The sequence below is a fragment of the Podarcis filfolensis genome, assembly GCF_964270895.1.
Source record: "Podarcis filfolensis genome assembly, chromosome: 2".
Lineage (NCBI taxonomy): Eukaryota > Metazoa > Chordata > Lepidosauria > Squamata > Lacertidae > Podarcis > Podarcis filfolensis.
Window position 1 is genome coordinate 123,999,135 of NC_139605.1, and position 15,041 is coordinate 124,014,175.

The 15,041-nt window shown below is 46.4% G+C and overlaps 2 protein-coding genes across 5 annotated transcripts in view; both read left to right on the forward strand.

Annotated features, from left to right (window-relative positions):
• The window catches only part of OLFM2 (olfactomedin 2), a 216,170-nt gene extending 210,676 nt beyond the window's left edge, over positions 1-5,494 (forward strand). For all 3 annotated transcript variants that reach the window (XM_083599780.1, XM_083599778.1, XM_083599779.1), the window contains exon 6: positions 4,483-5,494. In XM_083599780.1, the coding sequence (XP_083455906.1) occupies positions 4,483-5,160 (678 nt within the window). In that variant the 3' untranslated portion in view covers positions 5,161-5,494. The remainder of the gene's footprint in view (positions 1-4,482) is intronic.
• Positions 1-15,041, forward strand: part of LOC310756133 (microtubule-associated protein 1 light chain 3 gamma-like) — a 123,744-nt gene that overhangs the window by 4,216 nt on the left and 104,487 nt on the right. The window lies entirely within an intron of this gene.

A 15,041-nucleotide genomic window follows, 5' to 3' on the forward strand; every position in this document is an offset into this window, starting at 1 on the left:
TTTTAATGATCAGGTCAAATGATCAAGCTGCAAACCATAGTTTTTGCGCTCTCAGTCTTCAGTCCCATCCAATTAACTTCTGGTGATAATGCAAACTTTCTCAGTGTCTTATTTCTAGTTGACAGTTGGCTCCAGGGGACTTGGAAAGCATGCGTGTTATATGTCTGGCTGTATCTCTCCCCCTCCCACTATGCCTTTCCTTTTGAGTGAATTATATTTTAAATTTCAAAAGGTAGCCCTGAGCTTTGGAGAGAAAGAGAGGAGGGGAGGGGGGGACCCAGTTTAGGCACCAAACACAGCTAATCCGATGCAGGGAGATGTCAGCTGCTCCATCAAATGGGCTTAATTGTTTAAAGAAGAATGAAAGGGGAAGAGAAAGGCACAGATCCCTGGGGCTGCTCTGCTGAGCCCCAGTCTTAGGCAGAGAGCAAAGAAGCCTCCGGCAAAGTTTATACACTCAAGGCTTCCTGTCTCCTTTGCCAATGTTTGAAGCAAACAGTGGAGCTCTCCAATCTGGCATCTGGTCAGGGCCTGTGAGAGCTGATGATGAGCATGTTAATGGTCTGGACCAATTGTGCAGCTGACAATGAGCTGAGATTGGAAGGATGTACTGCTTGGGCTTCAAAAGTGCTTGCCAAGTTGCTGTGATGCAGAAGGCAAAGGGCATTTGCAGGGGACTGCCATTGGGTCCCACTAGCTAACTGCCCCTTGCAACCCTTGCTACCAGGTTATTTTTCACCATCTCCCACCACAAGCTTATTCTCCGAAGGAAAAACACAGAGCGCGCTATGAAGGCAAGCTACAGTGAAAGACTCAGCAAGCAAGGGTTAAGCAGAACCTGTTCTCTCCTGCACATTCCCCATCCTGCATTGTGACTATGAGCTCCATCCCAGGATGTCAGAGATCTACACTGGGGTGACTCGGCTTGTGATCAGCGCTTGTGCTGACTGCCCAAAGGTCACATTTCAGAGATGGTTGCCATCTTGCATGTGGCACCAAGGGCAGTTGAGTATCCTATCCGGAAGGAGGAGCTTGCTCCACAGGTGCACCAGTGTCCTGTGCTGGAGCAATCTCATGCACCCTCTGGGGATCAGAGGGAGAGAAAGAAGGCCTTGATCTGGGTCTGCACAATGCCTTTTCCAGTGAAATGGTCTGCGCACGGGGTGCGACAAAATCTTAGAGCAGATACCAGTAGTACATGTGAAAAGGATCTAGGGGTCTTGGTGGACCACAAGCTTAGCATGAGTCAGCAGTGTGATGCAGCAGCAAAAAAAGAGCTAACACTATTCTAGGCTGCATCAACAGAAGTCTAGTGTCCAGATCAAAGGAAGTCATAGTACCACTCTCTTCTGCCATGGTCAGACCACACTTGGAATACTGTGTCCAATTCTGGGCACCACAATTTGAGAGGAATGTTGACAAGCTGGAAGGTGTGCAGAGGAGAGCAAACAAAATGATTAAGGTTTATGAGGAACAGTTGAGGGAGCTGGATATGTTTAGCCTGGATAAGAGGAGACTGAGATGAGATATGAGAGCCATCTTCTAATATCTCAAGGGCTGTTACATGGAGCAAGCTTGTTTGCTCCTGCTCTGGAAGGTAGGACTTGAACCAATGGCTTCAAGTTACAAAAAAAGGAGATTCCGACAAAACTTCAGGAGGAACTTTCTGACACTAAGAACTGCTCAAGGTACCCCTGTGGAAGCAGTGCAGAGAAAGATACAACCAGAGGGTGGAGTGTGAAGAAGGAACCAGGGGAATGATTGCAGATACTAGAAGTGTGCAACAACCACAGGATTGCAAAGCATTGAGCAGCAATGCTCTGCCTTCCAGGCTTCTAGCTAATCTGGTTCCCCAAGGGGTGGAGCTGAGGTTTTAACTGTTTGTTTGCTGTCTGCAGCTTTGCTTCCCATTTGCTCTTGTTGCAGAGCACTTCTGGTCCTTCAACTGGCCCAAGTGTGGCAGTTCTAGCAGTTTTTCTCAACCTTGCATGAAAAGCTGCATGTATCGAAATTCTTTCTTCTACACAGCTGCTGTACAGAAGTACAGAAGTGCAATGAAGGGTTTCCTCCTTTGTGCCTGGGGGTACCTTCTGTGCAGATCCCCATGCAAAGGCCATGCTCCCAGCCTCTTCCCTCACCTGCTACATTCAGGGAATACATTGCTTTAGGAACAGGCACCTCTGTTCATTTGGGTCTCTCAACTACTGTGTTCTTCAGTTATGTTCTCCACATTTTAAAAGTACTCATGAAAATTCATGAGCCTTTTAGTGCTTTTAGAGCCTTTTCTAATATACACATTTTAGCATGCAACTTTTGTGTAATAAACAGTACCCATCTTTGCTAGCAGTCTAATGCATTTGATGTATTCTTTTTGCTAATCCATAAGCATTTTTATGCACACTTTCTGCTAAATGATGCATTTCTGGACATATTTGGCTGGAGACAGCACTGCAAAATTTAAGGATGGGGGGATGTAGGCCACAGGAGCCAACTCTTCAGCCCCCCCCCCATAAAATATTTGAGGCAGCCAAGCCATCTAAAGTTGATGGGCATTACCTTTCAAATGGTGTGCATGCACCACATCATGTGATCGATTATGCAGGGCGAGGTTTACCTGCCCCCCCCCAATATTTTATTCACTTTCTTCCTCTTCTCTAAGATGATAATACTAACAATAATACTAGAAAATGACGGGTGCTGCTGCCAGTGGCCATACCAGAAAAATGAGGGGCTCAGAAGGGCAAATTTTATTTACAGGTAGACAAGTTGTGGTGCTGTGGGTTAAACCACAGAGCCTAGGACTTGCCAATCAGAAGGTCGGCGGTTCAAATCCCCACGACGGGGTGAGCTCCCGTTGCTCGGTCCCTGCTCCTGCCAACCTAGCAGTTCGAAAGCACGTCAAAGTGCAAGTAGATAAATAGGTACCGCACTGACGGGAAGGTAAATGGCGTTTCTGTGCGCTGCTCTGGTTCGCCAAAAGCGGCTTAGTCATGCTGGCCACATGACCCGGAAACTGTACGCCGGCTCCTTCGGCCAGTAAAGCGAGATGAGCGTCAGAACCCCAGAGCTGGTCACGACTGGACCTAATGGTCAGGGGTCCCTTTACATTTACCTTTAAGTTGTGTCCCGAATGTTATGATCTTGCAAAGAAAAAATAATAGTATGCATTAAGGCAGGAGTCTAGCAATTGAGGAGGCAATTGGGGAAGGGCTGTATCCTTGGGGCTGGGGCAATTTCCTCCCTCTGGCACTGCCATGGCTCTTGCTGGTGTGCTTGAAGTGTGCCCTAAGTCTGGCTCTCAAAACACCCACCAGCTGAAGAAAAGTGGACTACATCCAGGTAGGCAGTCACCAATGACCACATAAGCACAGCCACATGTTGTTATGTGAAATGTGACTTTTTGGATGACATGATGTTTACAAGTGTTTCTGATGAAACCAATTAATAAAGAGCTTTTCAAGAGCATATTAACACTTAGAACCCTGGAAGGAGATCAACACCTTCTTTCAAGTCTTTTAACAGCGGCATGGAAGGCATTTTCGCCTGCCTCTTTGGGTGGCTTTTGCTTTCGAACCTTAGCTTCTAATTTCCAGTTGATTACTTAATTGTGGACGGCATGTGAGAAGCGCCCATTTTTCAAGTAACCACCACCGCAGTGTGGGGAGACTTGTCCTTGCCCCACCCTTACCTGCGCCTCCAACCACCCCAGTCCCACGAACAGCTGGAATAAGGGGATTTTGTTATCTTTCTGCCTGAAAGGCCAACCCAGAAAGGGTGTTGATGGGGCAAAATCCTGATTTCAGAAATGCAACTCCTCCTAAATTCTACCTGCTCTGCTTTTGGTTCAGAACATCCAAACGAGCCTGCTCAGGATGGCGCATCTTCCGCACCCCATCTTTGATGCTGAAGTGGGCAGAGCAGGGCGCCTCTTGCGAGCCGCCCCTTTGGGGTCTGAGGAATTAGGGAAGGGGAGGCAGAAGCCCTTGCAGGACGCCCTTCCTCTGACTCCCCCACCCCCACCCCACCTAATGAGCTGCTGAAAGGGAGAAGGTTCCAGTGCACATGGCTAGCGGGACTCTCCAATTGGCCAGCTGCACCTCAAGACCCCCATTCATTAATAAATTAGGAGTCAAATTAAATAGAGAGATTACAGTGCCCTCTGGTCATTTAAAGCAACACATGCATTAACTAGAAGCTTAAGAAAAGGAAATGTGCCTGCTTTCTTCCAACAAGGGCCACCACTAGAAAGGCCTCTTCTTGCGCATCTCCCTTGGGTGGGACACACAGAGAAGGGCTTCTGATGAAGACCTTAGGGTCTGGGCTGGAAATTTAAGTGGGGTAGATGATGCTCTCCTTTTTCCATTTAGATTTTCAGCTTTGGACCTCAGAATACCTGTTCTTCCTATATAGCTACACTGAAGTGATCTGGTACAGAGTAATCTCAGCAGGGCCCATTCTAATGTCCCTTGTGCTCTTCCTTAGGTCTGGTACATGGATGGCTACTACAAAGGCCGTCGTGTCCTGGAATACCGTACACTCAATGACTTCATCACAGGCCAAAACTTTGTCCAGCACCTGCTGCCTCATCCCTGGGCTGGCACCGGCCACGTGGTCTTCAATGGGTCCCTCTACTACAACAAGTACCAGAGCAACATAGTGGTGAAGTACCATTTCCGTTCGCGGAGTGTGGTCGTGCAGCGCAACCTCAACACCGCTGGCTACAACAACACCTTCCCCTACTCCTGGGGTGGCTTCTCAGACATCGACTTCATGGTGGATGAGAATGGGCTCTGGGCAGTCTACACCACCAACCAGAATGCTGGCAACATTGTAGTAAGCAGGATGGACCCTGTCACGCTGGAGATTCTCCGTAGCTGGGACACCGGCTACCCCAAGCGGAGTGCAGGTGAATCCTTCATCATCTGCGGGACCCTCTATGTGACCAATTCACACCTGGCTGGGGCTAAGATCTATTTTGCCTACTACACAAACACTTCTAGCTATGAGTACACGGATATTCCCTTCCACAATCAGTATTCCCACATATCCATGTTGGACTACAACCCCCGGGAGAGGGTCCTCTATACCTGGAACAATGGCCACCAGGTCATCTACAACGTGACTCTTTTCCATGTCATCAAGACTTCAGGAGAGTTATAATCCCATAAGCAAAGAGGCCTCAACTCTCTCTCAGTTGTCATTTTTGTTCATTTTCTCTCTTATCCTTGTGGGTTTGGGAGGTGGGGGAGCACTGTGGCCTGCAAACTCAGTGGCCTGGGACAACACTCCGTGATGCCATTATTTCTACATAATAAAGCAAACAGATTTCTTCTTTCTCTTTCTCTCTCTTTCTCTCTTTTCTCTCTTTCCTGTGGTTGATGACGCATGGATCTGGTTTGGGGCTTCTTTGGGGGGGTGGCTATTTTTTTATTTTTTTATTGATTTTATTTAATTTATTTACTGGTGGAAAATAAAGACAATCTCGTAGAGGTTAGATGGAGTTTGGGCCCTTCTTGGTTCAATGAATGACTTGGGTGCTGGGAGATAACCAGGGTTCCAACTGGCTTTGAAAACAAAGATCCAGCCTTTCCCTTTGAAAACTCCAAGGAAACGCAAGAGGAAAATCGTCCTTGGGAGGCTGAGCTCCAGTTCTGCGCCTCCCAACCCTCTCTAAAGCTATGATTTGGACTACAGCTCCCATCAGCCCCAACCAGCATGTGCTAACTGGGGATGGTAGTTATTGTAGTCCAAAACCTCTGGATGTCTTCAGGTTGGCAAAGGCTGCGCTAAGGGCTTCTTCTGTGGGAGTTTGCCTCCCATCAGCTAGGCTGGCTCCATCTCCCTAGGGAAGACCGCTTGGTTTACTTTTAATGGGAACCAATGTAATTCAAATTCCCTGAACCAATACGCAACCCAAAATGCAGGTATCTCTCAGGTCCTCCTTGCAGGCTTCCCACAGCCATCTGGTTGGCCACTGTGAGAACAGGATGCTGGACTTGGATGGGCACTGGCCTCATCCAGTAAGGCTCTTCTTAGGTTTTTAAGTTGACACTTATCTGAATTTTGCACTGCAGTTCTTCAAGCAAAAAACATGCACACACGCAGCTTCTATTGGGAAATAACATACAACAATTCATTCTGTTAGGGGAACAACTTACAAAAATGTGTTTATTAGTCAAAATCCCATGCAAAAATGAACATATTAGGAAAGATGTGTATGAAACCTCCCAGACTAATGTGTGGGCTAGAACTTAGGTCTCCACTGCCTTGCATACCAAAATACATTTTTTAAAAAAATGTGTATTTTTTGACAGAAAGAAATTTAAAAATTGAAAATGCTTTAAAAAATGGGTCCTTAAATGTGAATGTCCATGCAAGTAGCTGATTTTTTAAAAGGCAAATTAATGCAGAAATGGGACAGAACAGACTTGCCTCTAAACAGATTCAAAAGTTGGATGGATCTGAAAAAGGCTGACCGGCCCAGCCCTACATCTGCCCATAAAACTCCCAGTTTGCAGCCTGGAGAGTTGTTTTGCTGCTCTTAAGCTGAAAATACAGTGGGAGATGTTGTTGCCAGTGGTAGCTCTGCAGTCTACCATTCATAGACAGGGAAGGAAAGAACAGGAAAAAATGACATGTGATTAACAACATTGTCTCCTGTGTAATGGGAGGGACAGTGGCTTAGTGGTAGTGCACAGGCATGGCTTGAGTGCTGCAGAGGAAGGAACAACAAGTAGGGCAGGAACTGGTCAGAAAAGCCATGGAGAAGCCCTCTGAATTGGTAAAATGATCTGCTGTGGAAGAATCATCCCTCCTGAGTTTCTGCATGAATCACCATCTCCTGACTGGGTCATTTAGCAGGTGATGGGAAATACCTCTTTTTGCCTGAGAGTGTGGAGAGGCACTGCGGAAGAATCAACAGGATTGGGCAAGATGGACAGAGAGTGATCTGGTGTAAGGCAACTACCTGCACTTCCCATGAAGGAGGCAGGCTCAGAGGCAGAGACACAACAAGCACCTTCCTCTGAGGAGAGGTCATTCGCTTCAATCTTAATGTTAGGAGCAATCAAGTAATCCAAATCGATGCAAATATGGGCAGAATATGTTCTTCTTGGCAGAGGCTGCTTGCATGAAGGGACAGCCAGAGAAACAACAGGCAGAGACACAACGGGATAGATACCGTGGGTTCCCAGGAGATTTGATTGTGCCAAGCATACTCCCCATTCTCCCACTCCACATAATTTGTGCAAGGAAATAGCTGCTGTCGCCCAGCAGGATGGAGCATCAGCCAATGGTTTCTGGCCCTTCCTGACAAGTTGCCCAACAAAGCACCTAGCAAATTGCTATTCAGAGTGAATCATGTTGTGAACTTCCCTTAAAACTGAAAAGAATATTTTAGCTGCAAGAACAGTCCTATTATGCCCTGGGCAAAACAGCTGTCTCCCTTCCTGGCAGAATTTTACAGGTTGAAGAAACGTGAGTTTAAAGATTTTGTTTTAAATAACTTGGGGGTTTTGGAAAACACACAAGGTCATTCAGGAGGAAGGCAAGTCCACACCACCCCCAATCAAAAAGGCAGAACCATGTCACCCCCCAGGATACTTTCAGGCCTCCCACAAGCCAGCTTTAAGAATCCCTCAATAGCTATTATGCTTGCAGCTCTGAACAGCGCTGAATTAGCCAGGTGACTGTTTGGTACAGTGCAATGTCCAAGGTCGACTGGAGTCCTTCCAGTTGTGAAGTGAGCTGAAAAGGTGCCCATGTGAGGTACGTAAAATTAGAAGTTAAGCGAGGCTACTGTTGCAGGAGGCTGTGATCACTGTGGCCTGTCAATGCTGACGGAAAAGAAAACAGTTCACAAATCACAAGAGGCGTGAGAACCTCTTGCTTCTAGAATCCTGTCTGCTGATCTTGGAACGTAGGTCTCAGTTCCACAGTATCAGTCCTCCTGCTTATCGAGTCCATTCACCTGACTCCAAGCACACACCAAGACACCCCTTCCCTGTCCCCCTAATTCCTCCTTGTCCCCTCAGTTAAAAGACTTCAGAAGGTGCCGAACATTCAATAGGGAGGAGCCTTCTCTGATCTCAACCGGAAGAGAGTTCCTTAAAATTGGGACTTGGGAGCCAATTGTGGCTTTTGAGGCCTCTCAACCTGGATCTGGGGATTTCCCCAAAGCCACACTCCTCGTCAGCTCTACGTTTCACTCACCCTTTTGGGGTGCTTTCACTAGTCTGGAATTTGTCCTTAAATGACTCTTGTTTGCCTGCATGGAGAATCGAGAGATGGGGTGGAAGAGGTGCAAGTGCTGGTTTTCCCATTGCTGCAATGCATTCTGCTGCTAGAGTAAGAGTCACATCCATTGCTCTTCCCTATTTTTTCTTCTAGTCCCACCCACTTTTGGCTCCACCTCTTCCCATCAGTGGCATGCCGGCCCTGGAGGGCTGCCCAGGCAGGAACGTGGCCCTCAGATTGGAAAACTTTCCTTGCCTCAGTCTGAATTTCAAAGTGTGGCCAGGGCCAGCCCACTCATGAGGTAAGGTTATGCAACTGCCTTGGGCAGCAGGATACACAGAGGCAGCAGATTTGGCCTCCAAGGAATCCATTGCCCACTGCTGCTGCCATGATAGCAGTGACGGCTGCAGCGCACCCTCTTCATCAGCCCACCCCACCCCACAATGCTGCTTCTACAGTGGCCTCTTGGCAAATAGGAAGCACTGCTGGTCTCTCCCCCCCCCCCCCGCCGCCCGCCCAGGAGGAAATGGCAGGAGCTGCCCTTTGAGGTCTCCTGGGCTCTACACCAGCTCAGCATGATTCAGAGCAGGGAGCCCTAGATGGCCTTTGATTCCCACTTCAGTCATCAAGTAAGGTTGTTTTGCTATCCCCTGCCTGATTCCTGATGTAGATCTTCACTCGCCCTTCTTACCTGGTTGGGAGGGTGCCATTTTGTAGTTGCTTCAGGTGCCAAAATGTCTTGGGGTGCATGGGTGTAGCCAAGGGTGGCAGCTTCCGCCCGTAAACCAAGTAAATCAATAACAATGTTTAACTAACTGAGGTTCTCCCCCCCCCCCAACATAAAGCCTGCTCCCCTAACATAAATCATGGCTACCCCAGGGTGGGGTGCTAGGCAGAATGGCCTCAACTGTTGAGTTTTGTGAACAAAATTCAGATCTGTGTTACAGACATCAACAAAATGCAAGCACAGAAGGTGGGCCATTTGGAGTGGCTTTTTCTCTTTGAAATGCAGGGAGGAATGCCAACTGTAGGGGGGAGCGTGAGAAAGCACTTACTTTGCAGGGTGAATATCTTGTGCTTTGTCGGCTAGTGATAATTCTTTGAGATCTACAGCAGGACTCACCTAGGCGCTTGCTATCCGCCTTCATGTGTCACAGATAAGGCTCTTGGCATAGCCAAGTGGACATTTGTTTAAGCAGCGGAGATCCTATCGCTCGTCTCAGTGGCTGACACCAAATTGACTCAAAGAAGTGATCAAAGGCAGGCACCGTCCATCTTGCAATGGAGCTTAGGGCTGAGATATTCTCTGCCTGGGAGGATACAACAAACTCATTTACTCTATACTGTGCAAGGGGAGAGGATTCATGTGCCTTCACATCTCCCAGGGGTTATGAGAGATAATAGGTTTTACTCTAGCAGCACCATGTGGTCCAGTGTTTCTCAAAATTGGGCCCCCAGCTGCTGTTGGACTACAACTTCCATCATCCCTGTTCTACTAACTAAGGAAGATGGAAGTTATAGTCGAACAACAGGGAGGCTGTTTCAGGGCAGGAGACTGGATTGAAACCACTGTACTGCTTGATACATTTCAATATCACTATTTCAGACCTATTCTAAGGACGTAGCAGACGTTTATAGCAGGCATTTTCAGGGCATCTTTGATTACAGTTACAACTGAATTGATCCCACAGCATAATGTGGAGATTCCTCCTTGAACAAAACATCCCAGGAAAGGAATGGGGGAGGAGCGTTAGTTAGCTTGTCATAAACCTCAGTTTTCTAATTTTTAAATGCCAAAAGCATTCCAACCATTTAATTTGAAGGAAATGCCATAGCTCTGTGGTAGAGCATCTTTTGTGCATACCAGAGGTCTGAGGTTTGATCCCCAGCATCTCCAGGTAAGGTTCTCTGAAATCCTGGAGATCTGCCAGCAGACAGTGTAGTCAATACTGAACTACATGGACCAATGATCTGGCTCAGCTTAAGGCGCTTCCTATGTTCCAAGTTCTGGCAACAGTTTCTCAGCATGGGTCATCCACTCATTCCTGCTGTTGTGTCACACCACAACCGCAGGTGGTATATCAATCCACAATTCCATAACATTACAGGCAATGCAGTGTAAAAGCACCAACTAAGAAAAGTACACAATAATACCCATGTCCCAACACACTCCAAGGTTGCAATCTTAACCTCATTTACCTGGGAGTAAGCTCTCTTTAATTCAGTGGGGCACATTTTTGCATAGGCATGTTTAGGATTGTGCTGGAAATTACTTTCTAGTGAATGGTGTTTTATAAGTAAACAGCAGGTATGTGGGGCGGGGGTGGGGGCAATATGGCTCATGACCCTAGCCTACATCAACCCTATTAACACAGTTTAGGAAAACAAACATTATAAACTGCAACAGTACACCAGAGATGCATCCTAATGCAGACCCTTCAAGTGTCTCTATTTACAGGGACATCCCTGATTTAGATAAGCCATTCCAGTTTTTTATTTGATCCCGGAATGTCCTACTTTTCCTTAGGATATCCCTATTTTCATTGGATAAATGTTGGAGGGTATGGAGTTATCCAACCACCGAGCCATCCAAAGGCAATCCTGTATAGCAATGTGTTTTTTTATTGTTTTTTTATGTTTTTATATATGTTGGAAGCTGCCCAGGGTGGCTGGGGCAACCCAGTAAGATGTGTGGGGTATAAATAGTAAAATTGTCGTGCTGGAAAGGGGCATCCCTATTTTCATTGGAGAAATGTTGGAGGCTATGCTAATGTGCACTTTTCCAATCCCCATTTATAGCAATTCTCCCTCTGCAATCCTAGGCACTTAAAAAGTATTTAAATTTGGATCAATTCTGCCCATAGAAATTAATTTACCCCACATCTGCTTAAGAAGGAAATGGATAAATAAGCTGCTTCAAGTGAGTGCAAGCAAGGAAACCATCTAATGTTTTGCAGTGTTGGGGGTGTTGGCACCAAAAGTGTTGACATCAAAAGAAGGAACAGAACTTCTTCCACTCTCTAAATAATCATTTCTTAAATAATTGAGACCATGGGCCACCAACATGTTGCTCACAAGGGCCAGCAAGCACACCAGGACCTTCTATGCTGCTTGTGAAAGGTGTCTGGAAATATCAACATGTATGTTTGCTCTCTCTGCGCCATTCCTGTTTGCACTGGCTCAGCCTCTCCTAACACTGAACACCCTGAAACATGCCCACATTTCATGAGATGCCAGGTCTAAATGCTCATCCTTCAATCAGTCAGCTCATGTATCCACAGCAGTGACCAGAGGAGGAATGACCACTGGGAGGATCACAGAAAACAGAAATGCCATGATACACCCCAACCTGTGGCAAAACATGTCTCTCCCGTATCAGTCTCTACAGCCACAGAAGGTGTTGTAACTCTCCAACAGTTTGATTTTACGGTGTCTCCTGAGACAGATGGATGCCAACCAACCATGTAAGTTGCAGCTGAGGGGAAGCCTTACCCGCCTTGAGACCATGCAAGCTGGACTGGGGGAGCTTAACCCTTTCTCTTCTTGACACAGTCATGAGAAAAACTCTTCTCTGAAGGTGCTCTTTGCATTTCAAGGGACTCTCACCCTCTCCCATCATGTCTAACATGGCCGTTAGTCTCTGTCCCCTCAAACTGCGCCTTTTGTCCCTATGCACACAGGTACACAAACACACACCCTTACATCTGAGATCAACCCCTTTCCCATAGCAGGAGACTTAGGGCATTTAATTCTTTCAGTGTTCTAACCCTCCTGCGCTCTTCCTATAGGTCAAAGGGAGACAGCAGGCAGCAATTGCAGGAGAGCCAGGAGGGCCTCTTGCAGGGGCTTCTTGCTGAGGCGTGGACCTCAGCGGGTGTCTGACACTGCCGACCCCCAGATATTGTCCCAGATTGTTTTTAACATCAGGATCAGCTCTGGATTGTGCCAAGTTTATAACAAAGATTGAAGTGCCTCTGAGCATGCTGAGGGACCTCCTCAGCACAAGCACAGCTACTTTGTAGCACATATAAAACTGAGACGAGATCAGGGTTTTCAGGTCAGAATAATTTCTCTCTCTTCCCCCCTCCTGCCCACCCAGGACTCCCTCCCTCTCTCAAATGGTTCACAGCTGGAGACACTGCAATGTGCTTTGAAAAGCCTGGGTTTAGACAGCAGGACCTCTAGGTCAGGGACTCATCTTCACGGACCTTGGACCATGTGTGCCCATCAGCTACTCTCAGTTTGCAGCCTGATTCCTTGAGCTTTTATTATCCCACCTCCGTGATTACAATCCTTGAGACAGCAATTTGTGCTCTGTGGTGCACAACAGAGCATCCTCCCCCATCCTTGGCCAGACCTTGCCGCTAGTAGAATTATAGCCTGGGAATCTGGGATCAATTGGGCCTGATTAAGCTCAGTGACCCTCAGCTGCTCCCTCCTCCTCTCCTTCTGTCTCTGGCCCTTTAACGCTTCTTTCGAATGGCAGTCCCCTTTTGAGGCAGGGAATTCTCTTTCCACATCATCACAGCCGCATCCTCAGGCAAAGGAGCCAGTGTACCTCCACTATGCTGCCTGCCTCCCTGCCATTTGCAGCCATTGCTTCGTTTCTAAGCAGACGGTTTCTAGAGGGGGTTGGAGCTGGCATTGGTCCCTTGCAGGAAAAACAGCAAAGTCTTGTGTTGTAATATTAAAGACTAACAAATTTAGTACGGCACGAGCTTTGGTGCACTATAGTCCACTTAGTAGATGCACGAAGCATTGTCTGTGTTACATGCATGGGCTTTTTTGTGAGGAGGGGAATGGTGAGGTCCAAACAAAAAGAAATTCAGAAAAGTACAAAGTTGCCACAATCCAAATCTTTCTCCAACACTCCAATCCATCTCCTTATTTATTTATTTGCATCTAGATCTCACCTTTCTCCCATCATGGAACTCAGAGTTCCCAGGTGCCCACTCATTCAGGCGCTGCCACCATACCCAGATCTGGGTAGCTTCAGCAAGGTAGTAGCCTCATGGGCATGCATGCGCACACAAACACACACTGCTTCTCCTGATCAAATAGCTTATTGGCAAGGCATGGTTGCTGGTTTTGTGGTTCATTTGTGTGTTTTTTGTTTTTGTTGATAAGGCATAGTTCAGATGTAAACAATAATAGTAAAGTTCATACAAGCACTGAAATGTGAGAGATTGGAAGTTGCTAATATCAATAAGAAGATAAAAAACCAACTCCCAATATAGTTATTTGCAATTCAATACCTTAATCACCTGATCTAAGGTTAAACACTATGTGTTAGAGCAGAGAACAAAAACAGTTAATTATCAAACCAGATAGGAGCTTCTAGCTCTTCTTTAGCTACAATGGAATCTTTCAGTTAAACCTTTTCATCAACACACACAGGCATTCTCCTCAGTGTGAATTAAACAATTAACAATACTTTCCTGTCTCAGTGGGGCAAGAAGGTCTACCTGAGCCATTTCTGATTCCTGGGTTGTTCTCCCGTTCAGCGTTCTTATGTGCACTTTGATCCTGATAGCTCTTTAGCTTTGATTACCAGTTCCTGGCTCACTCCAGGCCATGGCCTAGCTCAGACAGTGGCATTGTGATGTCCTCATGCTGGCTATGTAATCTGTTATTGGCTAGAACATGATTGGCTGAAATAGAAAAAAAATTTCTCCTTTTGTTTTCTGTTTCTTCAGTGGTGCTGATGCAGCTTCTGAAAGGAGGAGCAAACAGGTGCTGAAGTAAAGGGTGGCAGAAATGTGTAGAGGTTTGTCTCAGAATGTGTCAAGCTCACTAAATGCCATTTTCCCAATTAACCTCAAACATTTCCCCCTCCCAATAACTCAGTGAAATCCTAGAAATAACTAGTTTATTTAAAATGTATACATTGAGTAGAAAAGATGCTACAACAGAGGTGGGGGACTTGTGGCCCTCCAGATGTTGTTGGACTCCAGCTCCCATCAGGCTCATCACACACCTTACATGCAGGTAAATTGATACAGAACTGTCGCCTCGGTGTCATAACTGGCTCTTAGGATGGTGCTATAAACATTCTGCTGAAGAGGAACCTACATTTTGTGCCATGAAACCTATGACCTGTATAAATTTGCAAAATTTCATGGCCTCAGATTACTATAATTTTCAGACACAGAGAAAAGCTAGGCTGAAATCCTGTGTAGACCATCCTGTTATCTGAATAGATTAATGTTACTTTAAAAATGTAATTGATCAGTCAATGATGCACGCTTATTTGACAATAAGTCTTATCTGTAGCGGCTGATGCCCATCTGGGATTGGTAGAGCTGGCCAGCAGCAGGTGGCACCAAAGCAAGTGGCTGGCAGAGCAAGAGTCAGTGAGAGAGGCAATTAATTCTGGTTTTGTCTCATCTTCCTCCTGGCTGAGAAGGAGGAAGCTGATGGACAGGGACACCCTCTAAGCTGGTAATAAGTATGGTGGGGGCTGGCTGGAGGCAATGCAACCTTGGTGGGGCAGTGCCCCCTTGTCTTAATGGACTACTCTCCACTGAGTCCCACAGAGCTAAATGAAACTTACTTTTTGATCAACATTTCTAAGATTGCACAGTTAGCCGCCCATCATCACCACCCATCTCTTAAGTTCTTGAGATTCCCTTTCCTCCAGCTTTCTTCATAACTCCAGCTTTCTAAATATTTTATCGTCTCTGTCACTTTTCTTTGATTCTTAGAATTTTCACCATATCTGCTTCTTCTTTTTAAGCCTTGAAGCCTGACAGATGCCAGACAGAATGAAATATCTATTTTTTAAAAATAATACATTATTCCTGGTA